At 44.7% G+C, this 23688-nt stretch overlaps 1 protein-coding gene across 1 annotated transcript in view; it reads left to right on the top strand.

Moving 5' to 3' along the window:
- Positions 1-334: 334 nt before the first annotated feature.
- Positions 335-23688, top strand: part of LOC309567430 (unconventional myosin-XVB-like) — a gene marked incomplete at both ends in the record, with an annotated part of 200390 nt that continues 177036 nt past the window's right edge. Inside the window, one exon of the mRNA XM_082272829.1 lies at positions 335-429. Within this exon, the coding sequence (XP_082128955.1) occupies positions 335-429 (95 nt within the window). The remainder of the gene's footprint in view (positions 430-23688) is intronic.

The raw sequence follows: 23688 nt of genomic DNA, 5'->3' as shown, positions 1-23688 counted from the left end.
TTAGCAGCTTTGTAATGTTAATTCACAGCAGCCGAAATGTTAGCAAGTCCTCAAATTTGTGTTCAAGTTCTACAGTTCTGAGCATCCCATATTTCCACTCCCCATCCAAGTCCCCTGGACTGATTCTTGAGTTTGTATGAAAGCTGCAAAAATTCCTGTTGCCTGGCTGAGTGCATAAGGGAGGACCCGAAAATCCAGTGGCCTTTGCGGGGGTGGCACTACAAATGGGCTTTATTCATTACAAAAGATGAAAAGATGGGAGTTTGGGTTTATATAACTAAAGCCACTGTGACAAAACCATGTATTTTCTTTTCTTCAGACATCTGCTGGTCACATGCTGCTCTCAGTGAACCCCTTTAAGTCTCTGAACATTTACAGCTTAGACATGGCTCAAATTTATCAGGACATCAACATTGTGGAGAGGCCACCGTGAGTATGAGAACACTAATCAAGTTTTCTTATGGTATGTCAATAGTACTTACAGTATCTCACAAAAGTGAGTACACCCCTCACATTTTTGTAAATATTTTATTATATCTTTTCATGTGACAACACTGAAGAAATGACACTTTGCTACAATGTAAAGTAGTGAGTGTACAGCTTGTATAACAGTGTAAATTTCCTGTCCCCTCAAAATAACTCAACACACAGCCATTAATGTCTAAACCGCTGGCAACCAAAGTGGGTAAACCCCTAAGGCAGCCGTCACTAAATGGTCCAATGGCGGACCGAACTATGCTTTCGCCCGGATCGCGAGGCCGCCTCTTGTATTCAGTCATTGGGTTGCTGGGACCGCGGATGTCCCAGCAACCAGTGACGTGCTGTGTGTGCGCCACGCCCCCTCCTTACTGCGGCTCCCGGCCGGTGTCTTGTCGGGCCGCGAGTAGGGGCGTGACGTCACGCGCGTGCCCCGCCCCCTGCTCCTGACTGCGACTCCCATTCAGCCAGGCAGCGAGTTGGGGCGTGACATTATGTGCGCGCCCCGCCACCTGCTCGCGGCTTCTGGCTCGGCTCCTGGTATGTGGAACACAAGGGGAGAAAGCAATGTGGTCCCCAATTTCATAGCTGCACTTAAAGCTGATGGGAGGTTTTTAAAGTGTGCAGATTGATGGGCATATTTTGTAGTGCTCATTAGAGTACCCCATAAAAAAAAAAATTTGCCCATCAGAGTGCCCCTAACATAAAATGTGCCCATCAGCGTGCCCCTTATTTTATGTTAAGGGACCCTCTAATGGGCATATTTAAAGCGGTAGTATCCCGCTTTTTGACACTTTTACCTACAGGTAAGCCTATAATAAGGCTTACCTGTAGGTACAAATAATATCTCCTAAACCGGCACGGTTTAGGAGATATTTGCAGTGCATGCAGCCGCTCGCGCGAGCGGCGATAGCGCTCTGAAGGTCCGGGGGGACCTTCAATTATGTTTGCCGGGAGCTTGCCGGAAAATCACTCATCGCGGCTCTGGCCAATCATCGCGCCGGAGCCGTCTCTTCCGGCCAATCACCGCGCCGGAGCCGCCGAACCCAGGAGAGACGGCGAGGGATCATGGCAGCGCCCGCAGCGATGTCCGGGGGTCTGTGTCGGGGCTTCGTTCTAAGGTAAGTTACACATAATGGGCTAGTATGCGATGCATACTAGCTCATTATGCCTTTGTCTTGCAGGTTTTTTTGTTTTTTTAGGGTCTACAACTGCTTTAATGTTAAGGGGCACTCTAATGGGCATATTTTATGCTAAGGGGCACTTTAATTGGCATATTTTTTGTTAAGGAGCACTCAAATTTTATGTTAAGCGCAACGCTGATTTACACATTTTGTTTTGCCCATCAGAGTGCCCCCTAACATAAAACGTGCCCATCAGAGGGCCTCCTAACATAAAATGTGCCCATCAGAGTGCCCCCTAACACAAAATGTGCCCATCAGCGTGACCCTTATTTTATGTTAAGGGTCACGCTGATGGGCATATTTAATGCTAAGGGGCACTCGGATGGGCATATTTTATGTTAGGGGGCACTCTGATGGGCATATTTTATGCTAAGGGGCACGCTGATGGGCATATTTTATGTTAAGGGGCACTCTAATGGGCATATTTTATGTTAAGAGCAACACTGATTTACACTTTGTTTTGCCCATCAGAGTGCCCCCTAACATAAAATGTGCCCATCAGCATGACCCTTATTTAATGTTAAGGGTCACGCTGATTGGCAAATGTTATGCTAAGGGGCACGCTGATGGGCATATTTTATGTTAGGGGTCACGCTGGTGGGCACATTTTGTTCTGCCCATCAGAGTGCCCCTAACAAAAAATGTGCCCATCAGCTTGCCCGTTATTTTATGTTAAGGGTCACGCTGATGGGCACATTTTATGTTAAGGGGCAATCTAATGGGCATATTTTATGTTAAGAGCAACGCTGATTTACATGTTTTGTTTTGCCCATCATCAGCGTGCCCCTTAACATAAAATGTGCCCATCAGAGTGCCCCCTAACATAAAATATGCCCATCAGAATGCCCCCTAACATAAAATGTGTCCATCTGAGTGCCCCCTAACATAAAATGTGCCCATCAGCGTGCCCCTTATTTTATGTTAAGGGGCACGCTGATGGGCAAATTTTATGCTAAGGGGCATGCTGATGGGCATATTTTATGTTAACAGGCACTCTAATGGGCATATTTTATGTTGAGAGCAACACTGATTTACACTTTTTGTTTTGCCCATCAGAGTGCCCCCTAACATAAAATGTGCCCATCAGCATGACCCTTATTTAATGTTAAGGGTCTCACGCTGATTGGCAAATGTTATGCTAAGGGGCACGCTGATGGGCATATTTTATGTTAGGGGTCACGCTGGTGGGCACATTTTGTTCTGCCCATCAGAGTGCCCCTAACATAAAATGTGCCCATCAGCTTGCCCCTTATGTTATGTTAAGGGTCAAGCTGATGGGCAAATTTGATGCTAAGGGTCACGCTGGTGGACACATTTTGTTCTGCCCATCAGAGTGCCCCTAACAAAAAATGTGCCCATCAGCTTGCCCGTTATTTTATGTTAAGGGTCACGCTGATGGGCATATTTTATTTTAAGGGGCACTGTAATGGGCATATTTTATGTTAAGGGGCACGCTGATGGGCACATTTTATGTTAAGGGGCAATCTAATGGGCATATTTTATGTTAAGAGCAACTCTGATTTACACGTTTTGTTTTGCCCATCATCAGTGTGCCCCTTAACATAAAATGTGCCCATCAGAGTGCCCCCTAACATAAAATGTGCCCATCAGAGTGCCCCCTAACATAAAATATGGCCATCAGAATGCCCCCTAGCATAAAATGTGCCCATCAGAGTGCCCCCTAGCATAAAATATGCCCATCAGAGTGCCCCCTAGCATAAAATATGCCCATCAGAGTGCCCCCTAGCATAAAATATGCCCATCAGAGTGCCCCCTAGCATAAAATGTGTCCATCTCAGTGCCCCCTAACATAAAATGTGCCCATCAGCGTGCCCCTTATTTTATGTTAAGGGGCACGCTGATGGGCAAATTTTATGCTAAGGGTCACGCTGATGGGCACATTTTATGTTAAGCGGCACTCTAATGGGCATATTTTATGTTTAGAGCAACGCTGATGGACATGTTTTGTTTTGCCCATCTTTCTGAGTCATAGCACAGACTTCAGATTCGGACCTCGGCCCAAAGAAAATTTTAGCAACCAGACCTCCTTGAATTTTAATTCATTACCCCTGCCCTAAGGGAAAATGTCCAAATGGGGCCCAAAGTGTCAATATTTTGTGTGGCAACAATTATTTCCAAGACTGCCTTAACCCTCTTGGGCATGGAGTTCACCAGAGCTTTACAGCTTGCCACTGGAGTCCTCTTCCACTTCTCCATGACGACATCACTGAGCTGGTGGATGTTAGAGACCTTGCGCTCCTCCACTTCTGTTTGAAGAAGCCCCACAGATGATCAATAGGGTTTAGGTCTGGAGACATGCTTGGCCAGTCCATCACCTTTACCCTCAGCTTATTTTGCATGGCAGTGGTCAACTTGGAGGTGTGTTTGGGGTCGTTATGTTGGAATACTGCCCTGGGCCACTCTCCAAAGGAAGGGGATCATGCTCTTCAGTATGTCACAGCACATGTTGGCATTCATGGTCTGCCCAATGAACTGTAGCTCCCCAGTGCCGGCAGCACTCATGCAGCCCCAGAGCAGGACATTCACACCACCATGCTTGTCTGTAGGCAAGACACACTTGTCTTTGTATTCCTCAACTGGTTGCAGCCACACACGCTTGACACCATCTGAACCAAATACGTTTATCTTGGTCTCATCAGATCACAGGACATGGTTCTAGTGTCCTTATTCTGCCTGTCTTCAGCAAACTGCTTTCAGGCTTCCTTGTGCATCGTCTTTAGAAGAGGCTTCCTTCTGGGACGATAGTTATGCAGACCAATTTGATGCAATGTGCTACGAATGGTCTGAGCACTGACAGGCTGACCCCCCACCCCTTCAACCTCTGCAGCAATGCTGGCAGTACTTATACGTCTATTATCCAAAGACAGCCTCTGGATATGATGCTGAGCACGTGCACTTCTTTGGTCGACCATGGCGAGGCCCGTTCTGAGTGGAACTTGTCCTGTTAAACTGCTGTATAGTCTTGACCACCAAACAGGCAGTATAGTTTTACACAGTTTAACACGCTAACAAACCTGAGAATACACTCACCGGCCACTTTATTAGGTACACCAGTTCAATTGCTTGGTAACACAAATTGCTAATCAGCAAATCACGTGGCAGCAACTCAATGCATTTTGGCATCTCGATTTGGTGAAGACGATTTGCTGAAGTTCAAACTGAGCAACAGAATGGGGAAAAAAGGAGATTTAAGTGACTTTGAACACGGCATGGCTGTTAGTGCCAGACAAGTTGGTCTGAGCATTTCAAAAACTGCTGATCTACTGGAATTTTCACATACAACCATCCCTAGGGTTTAAAGAGAATGGTCCAAAAAAGAGAAAATATCCAGTGAGTGGCAGTTGTGTGGAGGAAAATGCCTTGTTGATGTCAGAAGAGAATGGGCAGACTGGTTTGAGATGATTGAAAGGCAACAGTAACTCAAATGAACACTTGTTACAAGCAAGGTATGCAGAATACCATCTCTGAATGCACAACACATCGAAGCTTAAAGTAGATGGGCTACAGCAACAAAAGACCACACGGTGTGCCACTCCTGTCAGCTAAGAACAGAAAACTAAAGCTAAAATTCGCACAGGCTTACTAAAATTGGAAAAACATTGCCTGGTCTGATGAGTCTCGATGTCAGTGACATTCAAAAGGTAGCATCAGTATTTGGAGTAAACAACATGAAAGCACGGATTCATCCTGCCTTGCATCAACAATTCAGGCTGGTGGTGTAATGGTGTGGGGGATATTTTCTTGGCACACTTTGGGCTCCTTAGTACCGATTGTTTAAATGCCACGGCCTACCTGAGTATTGTTGCTGACCATGTCCATCCCTTTATGGCTGATGGCTACTAAGGATGAGCTTCGAGTTCGAGTCGAATGTAAGTTTGACTCGAACATCGGGCGTTCGTGTGTTTGCTGAGCACATGAACAAATGGGGCGCTCGGCGGGAAGTTCGCCCGCCGATGAGCGCCCCATAATGCACTGCTAGTGCAGTGAATAAATTACTGATTGGCCTTTTCACATGCCTTCCGTGTAATGAGCTGCTTGAGCTGTGACAGCTCCTTTATAGGAAAGGGGCGGGGACACCACCCGGTGGCACCACCCGGTGGCACCACCCCTTCTGACCTGACGTCAGTAATTTATTCACTGTACCTGAGCAGTGCATTATGGGGCGCTCGTGACTGGCACCCCAAAGCACCCTGGTATTATTCAGGAGGGGGGGGTCGCCCCCCCCTTTATCCTGTCCAGCCTGGCTGCTTGCTCGGGTAAGAGTCTGGTATGGACTTTGGGAGGGGGTCTCATGCCGTTTTTCTTTTCCAATTTTTTTTTCATGTTTTCTATCTGTATTGCCAGGAGCCGACAATACATTACAGCCCCGAGCAAGTTTAAATCGAATTTTTTCCGTTAGAAATGTCAGTATTGCTGCAGCAGGCTACATACATCGCACAAATGGGCCACTTTACAGGCACATTAAGGGACCCCCCCAGGCATGATATTTAAAGGTATTTTCCATTTTTGTTTCACTTTAACCACTTACCGCCCGCCCGCCGTCATATGACGGCGGGACGGTGCGGCTATTATTCTGGGCGGACGTCATATGACGTCCGCAGGAAATGCAGGGCAGGCGCGGCGCCGTGCACTGCCGGTGTCGGCGTGTCCCCGGGACACAGTCGGTCACCGGCAGGGGGGAAACAGCCAAAAGGCATGGCTGTTTCCCACGTGATCGGCTGTGTTCCAATGACACAGCCGATCACAATAGCGGAGCCCGGAAGATGACCGCGCATGCGCGATCGGGAGCGCGCAGCGCGGTCATGTCGGTGGCACTGTGTTCCATAGGAACACAGCTGTCACCGGCGGTAGTAAACAGTCACTGACAGTGACTGTTTACTAAGTGATCGGCTGTGAATCCATTCACAGCCGATCACAAAATGTAAACACAGAGCAGTAACTGACTGTTACTAGCTCTTCTCCCCTCATACAGTTTCCAGTGTGAGGAGAGCAGAGCTAGAAATAGTGAGTTACTGCTCTGTACACATGTAAAAAAGTAAAATCACACAAATAAAGGTCCCCCCACACAGTCCTCAGCCCCCCCCAATGTCACCTGTCACCCAACAGTCACCTCATCAGTGCCCAGAAATTGACACCCATAAGGCTACGTTCACATGTGAGCGCAGCGATCGCAGGCAGAATCACCGCGATTCTGCCCGCGATCCGCAAATCATTGCAAATTGCGGGACGCCTGTGCGTTGCCCGTTTTTTGCAATAGCACCCCAAACGCTGTGCGATGTTGCCGCCATTTCCGCCTGCTGAATCGCGGTAACATCGCGCAAACATCGCATGACGCCCAAAAAAGGTACAAGAGCTTCTTTGGGGCGCCATGCGTTGTTTGCGTGATGTTACCTCGATTCGGCAGGCGGAAATCGCAGCAACATCGCACAGCGTTTGGGGTGCTATTGCAAATCACAGGCAACGCACAGGCGTCCCGCAATTTGCAATGATTTCTGGATCGCGGGCAGAATCGCAGTGATTCTGCCCGTGATCGCTACGCTCACATGTGAACGTAGCCTAAAGTTCACCGGTCACCAGAGACTGCCATCAGTACCGCCGTGCACCATCGCCCGTCACCTGTCACCCATCAGTGACCATCGCCCGTCACCTGTCACCCCATCAATCACCGTCACCTGTCACCCCATCAGTCATCGTCATCTGTCACCCCATCAGTCATTGTCATCTGTCACCCCATCAATCATCGTCACTTGTCACCCCATCAGTGATCGTCACTTGTCACCCCATCAGTGATCGTCACTTGTCACCCCATCAGTCATCGTCACCTGTCACCCCATCAGTCATCGTCACCTGTTTGCCATATACATGCAATCACTTACTGACCGCCTAACGACTATATGCGTCGGCCATTAAAAGCTAAATACTGGGGTTATGGCAGCAGATAGCCCCCATAACCCCGGTATTTTTTGAAACGGCGGGCGGGCGGTCGGCTTTCAGATAAGGGTGGTCCCAGTGGCGGATTCGCAGCGGAATTACCCTTACGGTGCAGGGGAAGAGGTGCCCCCCCCCCCTCCTGCCGCGTCCCAGACGTTTTCCCAGCTTACCGGACCCGCCGGCAGCGGGGAAAGCTATCCGGTCCCGGATCCTCAGAGACAGGAAGTCGAGTGAGGGCAAGATGGCCCTCACTCAACTCTATGGTCTTGGAGGACCGGAGCTACGTCAAAAGACGTTGCCTAGCAACCGGTTTAAAGGGCCGCTTTTTTTTTTTTTTTTCTTTTTTAGTGTAGTTGTGAGGTGTGAGGTCTTTTTGACCCCAGATCTCACAATAAAGAGGACCTGTCATGCCTATTTCTATTACAAGGGATGTTTACATTCCTTGTAATAGGAATAAAAATGATCAAAACATTTTTTTTTTAAACTGTGTAAAAATAAAAAAATAATAAATAAAATAAATAGGAAAAAAAAAAAAAAATTAAAGCGCCCTGTCCCCGTTAGCTCGCGCGCAGAAATGCATACGCAAGTCCCGCCCACGTAGATAAACGGTGTTCAAACCATACATGTGAGGTATCGCCGCGATCGTTAGAGCGAGAGCAATAATTTGAGCCCTAGACCTCCTCTGTAACTCTAAGCTAGTAACCTGCAGAAATTTTTAAAATGTTGCCTATGGGGATTTTTAAGTACCAATGTTTGGCGCCATTCTGTGAGCATGCGCAATTTTGAAGCATGACATGTTGGGTATCTAATTACTCGGCGTAACATTATCTTTCACATTATGGAAAAAAAATGGGCTAAATTTACTGTTTTCTTATTTTTTAGTTCAAAAAAGTGAATTTTTTTCAAAAAAATCGCATTTGGAAGACTGCTGCGCAAATATGGTGTGATAAAAAATATTGCAACGATCTCCATTTTATTCTCTAGGGTCTCTGCTAAAAAAAATATATAATGTTTGGGGGTTCCAAGTAGTTTTCTAGCAAAAAAAATGATTTTAGCTTGTAAACACCAAGTGTCAAAAATAGGCCCAGTCTTAAAGTGGATAAATGGACAACTTTGTGTAAAGCGCTACTTGGATGTTAGGCCTATGTATGTGGCCAGGCTGTGAAAAAGTGTTACACATGTGGTATCGCCATACTCAGGAGGAATAGCAGAATGTATTTTGGGGTGCAATTTTTGCTATGTACATGCTATGTGTTAGAAATATTGCATAAATGGACAGCTTTGTGTAAAAAAAATGTGTTTTCATTTTCTTTCCACATTTTCCAAAAACTTGTGGAAAAAAATGACATATTCAAAAGACTCATTATGCCTTAAAAAATTATACGTTGGGCTGTTTGCTTTCCAAAATGGGGTCATTTTATGGGGGTTTCCATTGTCCTGGTGCTCCAGGGCCTTCAAAAGTACGATAGGTTATCAGGAAATTATATGTGTAATTTGTGCTCCTAGAATGCCGGACGGTACTACTTGGATGTTAGGCCTCTGTATGTGGCCAGGCTGTGAAAAAGTCTCACACATGTGGTATCGCCATACTCAGGAGGAGTAGTAGAATGTGTTTTGGGGTGTAGTTGCAAGTATACATATGCTGTGTGAGAGAAATAACCTGTTAATACCTCAATTTGTAAAAAAAAAAAAAAAAAATCTTCATTTTGCAAAGAGTTGTGGGAAAAAATGACAACTTCAAAAAACTCACCATGCCCCTTATTAAATAACTTGGAATGTCTACTTTCCAAAAAGGGGTCATTTGGGGGGTATTTGTACTTTCCTGACTTTTTAGTGTCTCAAGAAATGAGATAGGCCTTCAGTACATCAGGTGTGGTCAAGTGTGATCAATTTTCAATGAATAGCCCCATAACTTGTGGACTCTATAACTTTCACAAAGACCAAATAATATAAACTTATTTGGGTTATTTTTACCAAAGATAAGTAGCAGTATAAATTTTGGCCAAAATTTGTGAAGAAAAATTACTCATTTGCTAAATTTTATGACAGAAACAAAGAAAAATGCGTTTTTTCCACAATATTTTCAGTCTTTTTTTATTTAAAGCACAAAAAATAAAAAACCCAGTAGTGATTAAATACCATCAAAAGAAAGCTCTATTTGTGTAAAAAAAAGGACGCAAATTTTTTTGGGTACAGTGTTGCATGACTGAGTAATTGTCATTCAAAGTGTGAGAGCGCTGAAAGCTGAAAATCAGTCTGGGCAGGAAGGGGGTGAAAGTGCACTGTAGGCAAGTGGTTAAGCATCATTAAAATCACTGCTCCTGTAAAAACTAATGTTTTTTAAAAAAAATTTGCATTGGTACATGTCCCCCAGGGCAGTACCCAGACCCCCATACATTTTTTTTTTTTTGGGCAATAACTTGCATTTAAGCCTTTAACCGCTTAACGACCGGCGCACGACGATCTACGTCGGCACTCAGCCCCGGCCAGGCAAACTGACGTAGGCCTACGTCAGCACTTTTTGCCGGCCCTGTGCACGCTCCCGCGCCCCGCCGCCGCCGCCGATGACTCGATTGGGTTCAGAACCGATCAGTCATCAGGTCCAGGCCAATCATTTTTGGTCTGGACCTGTTGATCGGTCCTGCCCAATCAGATCACCCTGTAAGCCTGTGAAATGTAAACACAGGCTTAGAGGAGATGTGCCCTCCCCTCACAACGGTCTTTTTGGATCCAGCGTGAGAGGAGAGCACATCTTACTGTGAGTAATTGCACCAAGCACACCACACACAGCTAGATAGGCACATTTCACCCCCGATCGCCCCCCCAATTAACCCCTACAGCACCTGACACAACACACACTATATACAGCATATAGCATTTACCTATATACCTGTATAAGTGTGATTTGTGAACAGGTGTAGCACTTGCGACCCCCCCTTTTCCACTCAAATTACCCCCCACCCCCCTAATAATGATTTAACCCACTGATCCCCCCTGAACCCCCCCTGATCACCGCCGTTAACCCCTACACCCTCTGTCACATCAGCACTAATACAAACGCAATATACAGTATTTTTGTATTAGTGTCATTGTGATCAGAATTAGCGCAGGCGGTGTTACTAATTGGTTAGAATCCTCGGAGTGGGTTTTCTACGCAGGGACCACGCCCGGAAGTGGACATGTGAGGCTGTGCTCCGTGAGCTCCGCGTGAGACTCCCTCCCTATCAAGGATTCCTGCCGAAAATTGAGCGTGAGTCCAGCATGCAAAGAGCGGTGTAGAGGAGGTGATCTCCATGGACCCTCTCTTTCTGTCCCCCGCCAGTTAGTTGCGGTAACCGGATACTACAGCAGCCCCGTATACCCGGAAATAGCTCCGAGCCCGCCATAGACACGCCGCAGCGTGATCGGACTGAGCCTTGGGAAACAGGACGAGCATTGCCTGCTACCGCCCTCCTGAAGCCCAGGGTGAAGAGAGGGGAGAGAGCTGATGCTCGATGAGCTCGGAGGCGGCGGTGATACATTCTGGCTCTGTTAAGGTAGCTACTTCGGCAGCCGAACACTCGGACACTAGAGCCAGCGGACTAATAGACATTTAGCTGTCCGCCTTCTGTTCTCCAGCCGCGGTTGCGCTCTTGGCCAGCAGCATTGCTCGTAAACCCCTTTTTCAGCCCTTTTACCAGACCCCAGCAGCCTATCTCCTGCCCTGACGACCCCGGGACCTGGTGGCGCACTGGGATGGATGGTCTGTTGGACTGTGCCAAGGTGATTGCAGTCTCTCCCCTTCCTCCCTCTTTTTTATCCCGAGCCTGAGTCCTGCGAAACGGTGGCACTGTGGTGATATACGGCACAGGTGGTTGCCGTATAACGCTTACACCCAGTAGTGGCTGGTTGGAGGAAGATTGGTGAATGCCTGCCTAAGGGTGTAAAGGACTGCGGCATACATGCAATAATTAAACGGTGAACCACCGGTACAGCCATCATGGAAACATGGGAGAGGAGATCACCTGCCTAAAAAACCGTGAGTGATACCCCCTGCTGCCTATTAAGATTACATGTATCAATAAATAAAAATGACAGAGATATCTCTAGTGTTACATAGGCACATGGACACATTGGGGTCAATTCTGGAAAACTGAAGGAGATTAGGGGGTCCAACTGGCTCTTCATCACTGACCTATACTCTGTAAGGTGAAGAGTTAGTATGACCCTTACAAAAAAACGTAAGGTAAAGAATACTGTGAAAATCCCAGGGAAACCAGAAGGAGAGATAAGGAAATTCCTCTCTACTAGCCTAAAAACCGCAACAGCAAGCAATATGGCGGAACTGGGGGATACGCAGACAGACTGGGACCCTAGTGACATCATAGACTCTAGGGCTACGTCACCTCGGGAGGAAAGAGACTCTGGGGCTAACTCTAAATTCCAGATAGAGAAGAGTGTACCCTCCCCGAAGGCCCAGTGGGCGGCGCAAATGGCGGAATTCAGAGCAATGATTAGCTCGCTTCCAACCAAGGCGGACATGGAACAGCCAGTGAATCGGGTAGAGGAGACCCATAAAAAGGAAATTCAGCTGATTAAAAATGAGATCCAAGCACTGTCCACTAGACAAAGAGAGGAGGTGACAGAAATTGCTGCAATAAAGGAACGGCTATCAGTTCTAGAGAGGAAGACAGAACATCAGGGGGAAAAAGAAGCTAGGCTACAGTTACAGATTGAAGATATGGAAAATCAAAGCCGTCACAATAATTTAAGAATTCGAGGCCTAACAGAAACACTCAAAAATACACAGTTGGAAGAATCAGTAAATAATCTATTTAAGGATATCTTAGGAGTTAGGCCCCTTTCACACACGCTGTCCGTTTGTCCGTTTTTCATCCATCCGTTGACGGATGAAAAACGGACATTAATGCATCTCTATGTAAAAACGGATGACAACTGACGAAAAACGGATAACAACTGACGAAAAACGGATAACAACTGACGATGTGTGAAAGGGGCCTAAGTTATCCGGGTAAAATTGAGTTTGACAGAATACATAGGGTTCCCGGCCAAATGAAGAGAGATCAGGAAAAGCCAAGGGATGTAATCTGCAAACTGCATTACTACACCCAGAAAGAACTGATACTGGGATCGGCCAGAGACACCAGAGATTGGAAAATGGAAGGAATGACTATACAGGTTTTTTCAGATATCTCCAAAGGGACCCTAAAGAGAAGAGCCATGCTGAAACCCATTTTGGAACTGGCTAAGCGAAAGGGATGTACTTATAGATGGGGTTCCCCTTTACAGTAACATTTAATAGGGATGGCCGTTACTTCACGTTGCGTAACTTCCAAGACAAGATGGCTTTTTTTGACTTTCTGGGGGTACCGGCGATAGAGATACCCAACTGGTTGGGGGAAATTGAGGGAAATGCACGCAGAGAACTAACATAACCCTGGGAGATGGAGGGGAGGAGGGGGGGCAGGGATTAAAATTTAGAGGCATCACATTGGGGATGGGGGGGTTTGGGGCTCTTGAGGGGATTTAGAAGCCAACAAAGATGAAGAAGGATGCAATCCTGCGGTATATGAGAGGGGCCGGGGATGAGGGGATGAGATCCCCACATCTAAGCCTCTTCGACATAATCCCCTCTTTTTTTTTTTTTTTTTGTGTCTGTCTTGCACTAAGAGCACAGTAGAATTTAGGGGCATAAATTCCCCTTCTGAACGAAGTAACCTATCTGGTTTTAATAGAAAGGAGGTGGTATTTTTTTTATTTTTTTATTTTTTTTTTTCCCTTCCCACGAAGATTATAGTGAAATGTAGGGGTTTAACTAACCCGATTGAAATAAGACACGGGAGTTTTGGTAGAAATGTTAAAGTGTTAAGGGTAATTTTGGCACTGGGGTTTTTTTTTTTTTTTTTCCTCACGGTGAAGTTTGAAGTTTGGGTGTAATATACACTGGCACTTGAATTTTGTAGTTGGGTTTTGAAAATATATACTTAATTTTTTTTTTTTTTTTGCGTACACAAGGAAATTAAAGGGTGTAATACCCCATACAAGGGATCACAAAGTGGGTCACAATTGGCGACCCCCAAATTTTTTTTTTTTTTTTTTTTTTGGTATGTTTTTGAGGTATGTTTTTGGGTTTTTTTCCCTGTCTTGATCGGTGTGTTGTAAAGGGGAAGCTATTGTTAGATATCAAGGCTCTAAAAATACTCATAGAGCTACAGGAGTGGAGTATCTCAAGATTATAGAAAACCAGAGGCTGGAGAGTTAGAGGAAGAAAGGGATGGGCAGTGGAGATAGAGAATAAAAGCACATTAGTAAGATTAGGGAGGGAGAAAGCGGGGACAGAGGGTATGACCTCAGGTAAATCCCTGTAAAAAGTTTAGAACACACAAGTGGCAGTAAAATGCCGTGTGTTGGAAGGATTTAAAATCCGACCGGGAAGAGCTTTTTTTCGCTCCAGCCGGTAGGGTAGGATCCACAGGGAAGGGCATAGGAGTGAGGGGACTAGTGTGAGGTGTGTGGATAAGAGATTGAGTGAGTGACTGTCGACAGTAAGTTGTGAGATTATTTTTTTTTTTTTTTTCCTTCTCTCCCTCCTCTTCTCCTCCGTTCTGTTGTCTCCATTTGCGTTTTATAATTTGACAAGTTTAAAATGGAGAATATAAAGATTGTTTCAATTAATGCAAAGGGCTTAAATACGCCCGAAAAAAGGCGAATATTATTATCAGAACTTATACAAGAGACACATTTTAGATCAGGGAACTTACCATACCTAAAAAATAATGTATTTCCATATATATATCATTCAACTTACACACAATCAAAATCAAGAGGGGTATCAATATTAATTGACAGTAAGACACCATGGCAGATGGAGGAGAAGCGATGACAGCGGTAGATATCTCTTCCTAAAAGGGAAAATAGGAGAAATTCAGATGACATTGGCAACCTTATACTCCCCTAATAAGCAACAAGATAGATTTGTCGCCAAAACATTGAATATACTCAGAGAATTTACCCAAGGTCAATTGATAGTGGGAGGAGATTTCAATACACCGCTGTCTCCCATGGCTGATACCTCTAAAACTAAATATACTTCCTCAGAAGCGATGTGTCGGCGGATGAGGAAGAATATATATATAAGGAGCAACTAATAGATGTATGGCGTCTCCAACACCCAACCGAAAAAGAGTTCACATTTTTTTCACATCCGCATGAGACCTATTCGAGAATAGATTTATTTTTAGTGCCACATGCGCATCTGCGGGCGGTGATCCACACCGACATTGACAACATCTCATGGTCAGACCATGCAATGGTGTCAATGGTTTATAATATTTCCACAGTTAAATTAACTAAACAAAGATTTTGGAAATTAAATGAAAGTCTGTTACAGATAGAGGAAGTAAGGTCAGAGGTACAAAAAGAACTTAAAAATTACTTTGAGCTTAACGATCTGCCTAGCTGTACGATAGGCACCTTGTGGGAGGCACATAAGTCAGTGATAAGGGGAATCCTAATTAAGCATGGTGCAAGAATAAAAAGGGAAAGAAATAAACAACTGTCTGAATTATTAGATAAGCTCAAAATAATGGAAACAGAACACAAAAAGAAAAAGGCAAATATAGCAATAGGGGATTTGACTATAGTAAGAAAGCAGATACTTGATCTGATGCACTATAAAGCGAAAGCCGCGATACAAGTATCAAAGAAAATCACATACGAATCAGGAAATAAATGCGGTAAAATATTAGCAAGATCTGTCCTCAATCAAAAAGTAAGATCATATATACCACAAGTTCTATCCCCAGAAGGAGTTAAAAAAATATTGCCTGATCAAATAACGAAAGAATTCAGGAATTTCTACTCATTACTATATAATTTACCGGAAATAGGAAAATCGCAAAAGGAAATGGATGACTATATGGCACAATCAGGCCTACCGAAACTTTCTGAAGAAGATAAGGACGACCTGGAAAGGCGTATCTCACAGACGGAAATAGATCAGGTCATAAAAAATATGAAAAGTGATAAAGCCCCAGGCCCTGATGGCTTGACAATACAGTATTTCCATGTATTGGCCCCCATCTTGGGACCATACATGGAGAGACTGTTTAATGAGAGAGGAACAGAGGGGATGCTACCTAGGGATACATTAATGGCGTATATAACGCTTATATTAAAAGAGGGTAAAGACCCATCAAATTGCGGAAGTTATAGGCCCATTTCGCTTTTAAATACTGACCTAAAAATCTTCACAAAAATTTTAGCGGGAAGGATGGCAAGGGTACTCCCTAAAATAATACACTTAGACCAAGTAGGCTTCATGGCGGCGAGGGAAGCAAAGGATAGTACTACAAGAGTTCTCAATTTAATTCATATAGCCACCAAAGAAGAACTACCATGCATCATACTGAGCACCGACGCAGAAAAGGCCTTTGACAGAGTTGAATGGGCCTTTATGCAGTCGGTGCTCAAGTATATAGGAGTAGGCGAAATAATGCGGGAAAGAATAACTAGGGTGTACTCCAGCCCAACCGCAAGAGTAAAGGCAAATGGTGTGTTGTCGGAACCTCTTAGTATAAAAAATGGCACAAGACAGGGTTGTCCATTATCTCCCCTGCTGTTCGTGCTGACATTAGAGCCCTTCTTGAATAAAGTTCGATTGAATCAGGATATAAAAGGAGTTACAGTGGGTAGGGAACAATATAAGACTGCAGCGTATGCAGACGACTTACTGTTTACTCTGACAGAACCAGAAATTTCGCTACCCGTACTCCTAGAGGAAATTAAACAATATGGAGAGTTATCAAATTTCAAAATAAACTATAGGAAATCTGAAGCAATGGGAGTAGGAATATCACAGATAAATAAAGACAGAATAAAGAGCAACTTCGGATTCTCATGGGTAGAGAAAGCAGTGAAATATCTGGGGACGTATATATCTGCTAATTTAGCCCAGATTTATGAATTAAACTTCACCCCTTTGATTGGAGAGACAAAGAAAACTTTGGAACAGTGGAGGGGAGGCCTCCAGTCATGGTTCGGAAGAGGAAATTTAATTAAAATTAACATCCTGCCAAAATATCTATATATTATGAGAGCGCTCCCAATCAAAATCCCTAATAGTTTTTTCAAAACTATCCAGGGTGTGTTTGGTGGATTCATCTGGGCGGGTAAAAAACCACGCATAGCACGTAATACGCTAACACTTCCCAAAAATATGGGTGGGTTGGCTATACCCGATCTGCGAAGATACTACCACGCCATCCATTTAAATAGAATATTGGATTGGTGGCATCATTGGGAATCGAAAAGATGGGTCCAAATGGAACAAGCACAAACTGCGGTCTCATTAAAGAGGGCAATCTGGTGCTATAAGACGCTCCCTAAAACCTTGAAGCTACATCCTTTGCTGGGAAATACAATAAGAATAGGGTTTCATCAGACCCTGAGACAAAATTTAACCTCAACGGAATCTCCATTATTCCCGATCTTGGGAAACCCTAATTTCATCCCAGGTTTAGAGAGACAGCATTTTAGGAAACTATGGGAAACAGGACAAGATGGCATTAAAAATTTTACAAGCCAGCAGATGTGGCCTACAATTGGTAGACTAATAGATGAGGAGGGCCCTTATAGGCTACTCCTATGGGAGGCATTGCAATTGCGACACTTTTTAGAGTCGCTGCCGGCGCCGGAAAAATTTAAGAAACCACTGACACACTTTGAAAAACTTTGTGAGAAAACAGGAGGTATATACCGCCCATTGTCGATTCTATATAGAATGTTGAACGCTCCATTGGTCCAACCGAATTTGAAATGGTTGGAAAAATGGAAAGTGGATCTAAGTATAGATATAACGGACACACAGAAGCAAAAGATGTTTAGGGCAATATTTAGACCAACTAAATGCACGAAAATGCAGGAAATAAATTATAAAATTCTGACTAGGTGGTATAACACACCAGATAAATTGCATAAGTGGTACATTCAAGAATCGGATAGGTGCTGGAGATGCGGAGAAGGGGAAGGCACAATATATCATATTTTCTGGAATTGTCCAGGGATAAAGAAATTCTGGTCAGAAATTGGGGACATAGTTCAAAAAGTAACAGACTATAAAATTAAGGAAGAAGCAGCCTTCTGCCTCCTTCAGATATTAGATCAGTCAGAGAGGAAATATGTAAGATCAGTACTGCCACACATGATGAATGCCGCAAGAGCATGTATACCCCAATATTGGAGAAATAGACAAGCGCCAACGGTGTTCGATTGGGTTAGAAAACTAGAGCATATTAATAAAATGGAGGATCTTGTGCTCTCCTCACAACACAAACAGGAACAATACAAAAAAATATGGAGTACATGGAATTTATTCATATCCTCAGATGTGGGCAAACAATTGTTGGCACCCACATCTCAGAGTGCGGGAGACACATGAGAGGAGAGGGGGATGGGGTTTTTTTTTTGTTTTTTTTTGTTTTTTTTTTGTTTGTTTGTTTTGTTGTTGCTGTGTGTGTGCGGTGTGAATAGTGGGTATGAATGAGGAAAGAGAGTGGGGGGGGGGGGGGGGGGCAATATAGAAAAGATCTGGGAAAGGGAAGGGAATGAATAGACAGAAGAAGGGGAAATAAGACAAGATAAAGGTTAGATTATTTAGGGTAAAGTATCAGGAAGCAAAGAGAGGTAAGGATTAAATGAGAGGGAATAGAGACAGAGACTTGATGATCTAACAATGTTTTGCCCTAGTTGAATATTTGACAAATAATTTATATTAATGAGTTTGGAATCTCCGGAGGTACTTATTAGACCTAGGAGATGAGAAAAACGATGTGGATGTTGTCTTTGTAAGTTATCTACCTAATAAGGAGTTATATATTCTGTAATGTTCTTTCTTTTTCTGAAAATCCTAAATAAAAGTATAAATAAGAGAATTAGCGCAGGCGACTAAGTTTCTGTCCCAAGAAGGTTTAGGGTCCCCGCCACCCGCCCAATAAAGATTTAACCACCTGACCCCCCCCCTGATCACCCCTACACCCCCTGCCATAACACACACCGTATACAGTATATAGCATTTTGCTATATACCCGTATAAGTGTGATTTGTGGTCAGGTCTAGCGCTTGCGACCCCCCCTTTTCCACTTGAATTACCCGCCACCCCCCCTAATAAAGATTTAAGCCCCTGATCCCACCTGATCCCCCCCTGATCACCGCTAGTTAACCCCTACACCCTCTGTCACATCAGCACTAATACAAACGTAATATACTGTGTTTTTGTATTTTTGTATTAGTGTGATTGTGATCAGAATTAGCGCAGGCGACTAAGTTTCTGTCCCAAGGAGGTTTAGGGTCCCCCCCACCCGCCCAATAAAGATTTAACCCCCTGACCCCCGCCTGATCACCCCTACACCCCCTGCCACTACACACACTGTATACAGTATATAGCATTTTCTATATACCCGTATAAGTGTGACTTGTGACCAGGTTTAGCGCTTGCCACCGTTTCTTTTATCCGTAGGATACCCGCCAGCCCCTTCCAATAAAGATTTAAACCCCTGATCCCCCCCTGATCACATCCCGTTAACCCCTACACCCTCTGTCACATTAGCACTAATACACACATAATATACTGTTTTTACTGTATTTTGTATTAGTGTCATTGTGACTTGAGGTTGCGCTAGCTAGCTAGTTTCTTTCCCAAAGGAGGTTTAGGGTCCCCCCCACCCCCCCAGATCCCCAGCGCATAGTTTAGAAATAACCCCTTGATTACCACACACACACGCACGCACGCACGCACATACACTTCCATTTCTAGTATAGTGTTTGAACAGATCAATATCTGATCTGATCAGAACTATACTAGCACCCCCATAGTTTAGGGTTCCCAAAACGCAGTGTTTGCAAGGTCAGCACTGATTCCTGCCAGCACCTGCGTTTAACCCTTTCACCCAGGCAAGTGTAGTAATCAATAGATTACTGTCACTTGCAAAAAAACACAAGACACAAAACTGCTGTGTTAGCAGAGTCAGGCCTGATCCCTGCTAGCATTAGCAGTTTTTTTGGTAGCGCTTGAAATAGTCTTCGACAACCAGGTGCTTTTATTACCTGTGAGTCGCATCACTGTACGGGTAAATTTAGTTACCAAAATGTCTAAACGTTCGTACAGTGATGAAGCTATTTACAGTATAATGACCATGCCAGGTGAGAGCGATGGGGAAGCCTCATCGGCAGAATCAGGGTCAGTATACGAACCAAATGACAGCAGCGGCTCCCTGACAGATAGCTCCGACGACAGATGGGTCCCTGTTAGACCCAGGCGTACCCGACCCCATTCTGGTGTTGTTGAGATGCAGGAATCGCAGGGTGCTCGTATGGAGCAGAGTGTGGGTACTAGTGCCGCTCATCCTTCTGGCGACCTGGCAAGCGCCAGCGGCCTAGTACACCCTGGACCTAGTACAACCAGCACTGCAGTAACACCTGGTGACGTGGCGAGTCCCCTAAGTGCAGTTGAAGCTGGTGCGGTGGCTAGCACAAGTAGTGGCCCGCAGCCACCGCGTATTCGAAGACAGGCCCGTAGAGCCCATAGTGCCCTCCCTGATGCGCTGACATATCCCAATTGGCAACCCACTGATTCTACAGCGCCAGTACTTCCCCCATTCACCGCCCAACCTGGAATCCACGTGGAGACAGCTGGTTTTACGCCCCTGAACTTTTATGAGCTGTTCTTCACGGAAGATCTTTTCAGATCTATTGTGGATCAATCAAATTTATATGCACAACAGTTCATCGCCGCCAACCCAAATTCGCCCCTTGCCAGACCATTCGGCTGGAAACCTATAACGGTTTCCGAATTTAAGATCTTTCTGGGCCTTTCCCTCCACATGGGCATAACTAAACAGAGTGAATTGCGGCTATATTGGTCCACTAGCCCACTTCACCATATGCGCATGTACTCTGCCTCCATGTCCAGGGCGAGATATGAGCAAATTCTGCGATTTATGCATTTCAGCGACAATTAAATCTGTCGTCCTCGGGGAGACCCTGCATACGATCGGCTCCACAAAATTCGGCCCCTCATAGACCACTTCAATCAGCGGTTTGCAGCCTTGTTTACCCCCGAACAAGTTGTCTGCGTTGACGAGTCCCTGATTAAATTTACTGGCCGCCTTGCTATGAAACAGTACCTCCCCAGCAAGCGTGCCAGATACGGGGTCAAACTGTATAAATTGTGTGACAGGGCCACAGGCTATACAGTTAGTTTCTGGGTCTATGAGGGAAAAGATAGCACTGTGGAGCCCCCCAACTGCCCAGACTACATAGGGAGCAGCGGTAAGATAGTTTGGGACTTGGTGTCACCCTTATCCGGAAAGGGGTACCATTTGTACGTGGACAACTTTTATACAAGCGTGCCACTATTTAGTCACCTGCTCGAATTACAAATTGGCGCATGTGGCACCGTGCGACCTAATCGCCGGGGCTTCCCCCAACGGCTTGTAGATTCCCGTCTTAGTCGGAGGGCGAGAGCCTGCTTGAAAACGGACAAATTGCTTGCGGTGAAGTGGAAGGATACACGGGATGTTTATGTTCTGTCCTCCCTTCACGCAGACACGACAATCCAAATCACTACGGCAACTGGCGTTGTGGAGAAACCCCTCTGTGTCCACGAATATAAGCTTAACATGGGAGGGGTGGACCTTAACGACCAGCTTTTGGCGCCGTATTTAGTTGCCCGTAAAGCCAGACGCTGGTACAAAAAAGTGTCTGTTTACCTTTTCCAATTGGCGATGCTGAACGCCTTTGTCCTATACAGGGCGTCAGGACGAACTGGATCTTTCTGGGAATTCCAGGAAGAGATCATCCTTGCCTACCTGTACCCAGGAGGCATGCCTGCCCAACTTCCCCTTCCAGATGCAGTGAGCCGGCTGCATGAGAGGCATTTTTCTTATGTCCTCCCGAGTACCCCTACCCAAAGATGGCCCCAAAGAAGATGTCGTGTCTGTAGCAGGCGCGGATTTAGGCGTGACACCCGTTATTATTGTCCCAAATGTCCTGACCAACCTGGTCTCTGCATCGGGGAATGTTTTGAGCGCTACCATACACTAGTGGAGTATTAGTGTAGGGTACAGCACGACACAGTGTAGGGCACACAAACACAGGGTCTCGAAGGATGTTGGATGTCCATCGAAATTTTGAGAGACCCAAGCTGGAAGAGAAGATCGTAGAAGATCGCAGTCCCAAATCAAGACATGAAGAAACAGTTAGAAAGAAAAATAAAAGGATCCAAAAACTGTTGTTGTGTCAGTAATTGTATATGTCCTTCTACTCTTCTTACTGTACATTTAAATGTCCTTTGTTTGTTTTTTCATTCTTTTGTGACCTGTTTCTCTTGCAGGTACTCGTCGGCTACCACGCATTGATTTTATATATTCTGACACAAACAGCGTTTGCGCTCAGCATATATGGATACCTTTGCTGATAGCAGCTGTGGTGATTTTCTGATTTCAGCACTGCAGTTAAAATCCTATTTTGGTATACGTGGATAATGTCGTGTATACCCATCATTAAATTCAGTGGGTGGTTGTTTGGGCGGTTAATGATGAGTAATACTACGCATTATTCCTGTGCTGATTTCTGATAGGTTCTCTTTTTTTCCGTTCAGCCCACAGGCTGCATGAAAAAAAAAAACCTATATGCCAAACAAGGACTAGCAATGTACTCGTACGTTGCTGGACTTTGAGTGGTTATACCAGGATGATGCCTGCAGATTTAGGCATCATCTTGGTATCGTTTTTTACAGCCAGCGGTCGGCTTACATGTAAAAGCAATTCTAGCAGGTAATTGGCCGCTAGACTGCTTTTACATGCAGTGGGAGGGGCCCCCCCCCCCCACCACCGCCTTCCGCAGCCTTCCGTGGTTTTTCTCGGGCTCTCCTGTCCCACCGGTTAACCCGAGAGTGCAGCCGGTGGTTCAGTTATCTAACCATAGAGCTAATTGAAGATTAGAATGGCTCCAATCATCTCTATGGCCTAAGATGCCGGAGGCTACGAGCATTTCATGACTTCTTTTTCGCCAGAAATAAACAGGGCCATTGGGAAATTGGGAAAGTATTTTATCACACCAATTTTGGCGTGGTCAGAAGCGTTAAGGTCAGAGGAGAGATCTAGAGTATAAAAGACCCCAATTTTTTAAAAAAAGAGTACCTGTCACTACAGATTGCTATCATAGGGGATATCTAAATTCACTGTGATAGCAATAAAAATGATTTAAAAAAAAAAAATTAAAGGAAAGGTGTCAAAATAACATAAAAAAGCAAAAAAAAAAAAAAAATCGAGCCCCCCCCCCTTTCCCCCCGTGCTTGCGCGCAATGGCAAACGCAAGCGTTGGTCTAGTGTCATATGTAAACCGCAATTTCAGCATGCATGTGAGGTATCGCCGCGATCGCCAGATCGAGTGCAGTAATACTTGCAGTAGACCTCCTCTGTAAGTCTAAAGTGGTAACCTGTAGAGACTTTTAAAGGTTTTTAAAAATGTACGTACGTTTTTGCCGCTGCGCAGGCGTGCGCAATTTTTAAAGCATGTCATGTCAGGTGTCTATGAACTCGGCATAAGATCATCTTTTAAATTTTACCAAAAAAATTGGAATTATATAGTGTATTTGTGCAATAAATTTAAAAAAAATGTATTTTTTCCGCAAAAATTGCGTTTGGAAAATCTGTGCGCAAATACCGTGTGACAAAAAAATTTGCAACATCCACCATTTTATTCTATAGGGCCTCTGCTTTAAAGAAATATATAATGTTTGGGGGTTCAAAGTAATTTTCTAGTAAAAAAAAAATATTTTTTCATGTAAACAAAAAGGCACAGAAAAGGCTTGGTTTTCAAGTGGTTAGAAGAGTGGGTGATGTGTGGATAAGATTGAGCATAAAATGCCGAGACAGTTCAAACACCCCTCAAATGACCCCTTTTTGAAAAGTAGACACCCAAAGCTATTTGCTGAGAGGCATGGTGAGTCCATGGAATATTTTATATTTTGCTACAAGTGTCGGGAAAATTATTATTTCTTTTTTTTTGTTGTTTT

Source organism: Pelophylax lessonae (genome assembly GCF_965119305.1).
Source record: "Pelophylax lessonae genome assembly, chromosome: 11".
Taxonomy (NCBI): Eukaryota; Metazoa; Chordata; class Amphibia; order Anura; family Ranidae; genus Pelophylax; species Pelophylax lessonae.
The sequence above is the reverse complement of the archived record's forward strand: the minus strand, read 5'-3'. Positions and strand labels throughout refer to the sequence as shown.